This window comes from Solanum verrucosum, unplaced genomic scaffold (assembly GCF_900185275.1).
Source record: "Solanum verrucosum unplaced genomic scaffold, falcon-dt-bn FXZP01000082.1, whole genome shotgun sequence".
Lineage (NCBI taxonomy): Eukaryota > Viridiplantae > Streptophyta > Magnoliopsida > Solanales > Solanaceae > Solanum > Solanum verrucosum.
The window spans coordinates 93,238-95,307 of NW_026020257.1; the positions used below are offsets into that span (position 1 = coordinate 93,238).

Sequence of the window (2,070 nt, forward strand, 5' to 3'; positions counted from 1 at the left end):
GGGAACTACAATCGCGACAACAACTATAACTGGAACAACTATGGTAATGGGAATGAGAGAGTTGGCCCCTACGTCCCTCTTGGGAACAGGGAATCTCGCAATAGGGAAGCTAGGGGTAGTATGCCGCGCGTTGAGAAGATGATGCAAAAGATGTTGAAGAAGTTTAACACTACTGATCAGAATGTGAAAGAGATGTGCACTGAGTTGTTCGAAATTGGCCAGAAAGTTGATGCCCATACAGTGTCGATAAAGCAACTTGAGCAGCAGTTTAGTCAGTTGTATGCTATTATGAATACACACCAATTGGGCACGCTTCGCAACAACACCATCCAAAATCTGAAGAATGATGGGCATTGTATAGCAATCACGACTCACGGAGGAAAGCGGACTATTGACCCCCCATGACATCCGATGTAGAAAGAGTGGTAGAAATAGATGGTGATAAGATTGAGGTTACCAAAGAGACTAAAAATACCACAGAGAAAGAAGCAGAGATAGCCCAAAAGCTTGTTCCGATGCCTAGACCTCCGCCTCCTTTCCCACAGAGGTTAGTGCAGAAGGCTGAAGAAGGAAAGTACCGCAAGTTCATAACTATGTTGAAATAGCTTTCCATCAATGTCCCTTTGATAGAAGCATTGAAGCAAATGCCTGGGTATGCAAAGTTCATGAAGGACTTGGTGACCAAAACGAGGGCTATCAATTTTAAGAATGACGAGAGGTTGCAGCATTGTAGGGCCATTTCTACGAGGTCACGTGTACACAAGAAAGAGGATCCTGGAGCTTTCACTATTTCATGCACCATCGGTAAGGTGAACTTTGCGAAAGCTTTGTGTGATTTGGGTGCCAGCATTAACTTGATGCCATTGTCAATTTATAAGAGGTTGGTTTAGGAGCTCCAAATTTTTTTTTGATGCATTTACTTATGGCTGATAGAACTATGAAAAAGTCCATTGGAGATCTTCAAGATGTCCTTGTGAAAGTGGGGCCGTTCATTTTTTCGGAAGACTTTGTTATACTTGATTGCGAGGTTGACTTTGAGGTCCCCATCATCTTAGGGAGACCATTCATTGCTATTAGGCATGCCTTAGTTGATATGGAGAGAGGGCAGATGAAATTCCGACTGAATAAGGAAGAGGTGACCTTTAACATTTGTAAGTCTATAAAGCAGGAAAGTGATCTTACATCGGTATTGGTGGTGAGTCACACTTTCGGAAGAAGTGCTGAAGTGTTTAGTAAGGGGAAGTTATGTGCAACATTGCACATGGAGAAGAAGCACCATGCTCAATAGACAAAAAAGCGCAAACTAGTTCCTGGTGATCTGGTGTTGTTTAATAAATCAAGGTTGTGCTATTTTCCAGGCAGATCCAAGTCCCAATGGACTTGACCATTCAGAGTGACCCAAGTGTCCCCACATGGAGTGGTTGAGCTCGAGAAAAGGAGTGGGACAACATTCAAAGCTGACCAACGGAGGATAAAAAGCTACATGGGAAATTTGAGAATGTAAATGCAGTGATAGAGGCATGGCATCTTTATGAAGTCTGAGTAATCAAGGGGCCTGCTTCGTGCCACGACGTTAAATCAAGCGCTTCTTATGAGGCAACCCAATATGTAAAATCTAGCCAACTATAGGTTTTTCTTTTCAATTTAAGAGTTATCTTTATTTATTTGAATTTTTGTAATTATTTAGATATAAAAACTGATGCTCAATCTGTTAAATATTGCCCTAGAGTTGGAACCCATAGTAGTAGCATATCTAGAAAATAATGTAAACTTGAATGCATACTCCTTCACACTCATATTTCCTTGAAAAAGGTTGGTGCATTCAAGTACCTTTTCCTCCCTCATTTCAAGGGAAAAAAACCTATCAACGAAACCAACCTTAAGCTTTTCCTAATAAGGATGACCAACATCAGTCGCCTTCATTTCCTTTTATTGGTTGAACTAATGTTGTGAAACACCCTTAAGTTGATAAATGACTAATTTTCCACCGATGTCACTCCCAAGATCATCAAAATCTTATACACCTCATCAATTAACTATTGAGGATCATCCTGAACCTTGGACCCATGA

The 2,070-nt window shown here is 41.0% G+C and overlaps 1 protein-coding gene across 1 annotated transcript; it reads left to right on the forward strand.

The window, feature by feature from the left end:
- Window positions 1–401: 401 nt before the first annotated feature.
- Window positions 402–1,288, forward strand: LOC125833281 (uncharacterized). The gene is made up of 3 exons (XM_049512428.1): window positions 402–579; window positions 631–880; window positions 934–1,288. Exons 1-3 carry the CDS (start codon window positions 402–404, stop codon window positions 1,286–1,288), a joined length of 783 nt encoding a protein of 260 aa, XP_049368385.1.
- Window positions 1,289–2,070: the final 782 nt, after the last annotated feature.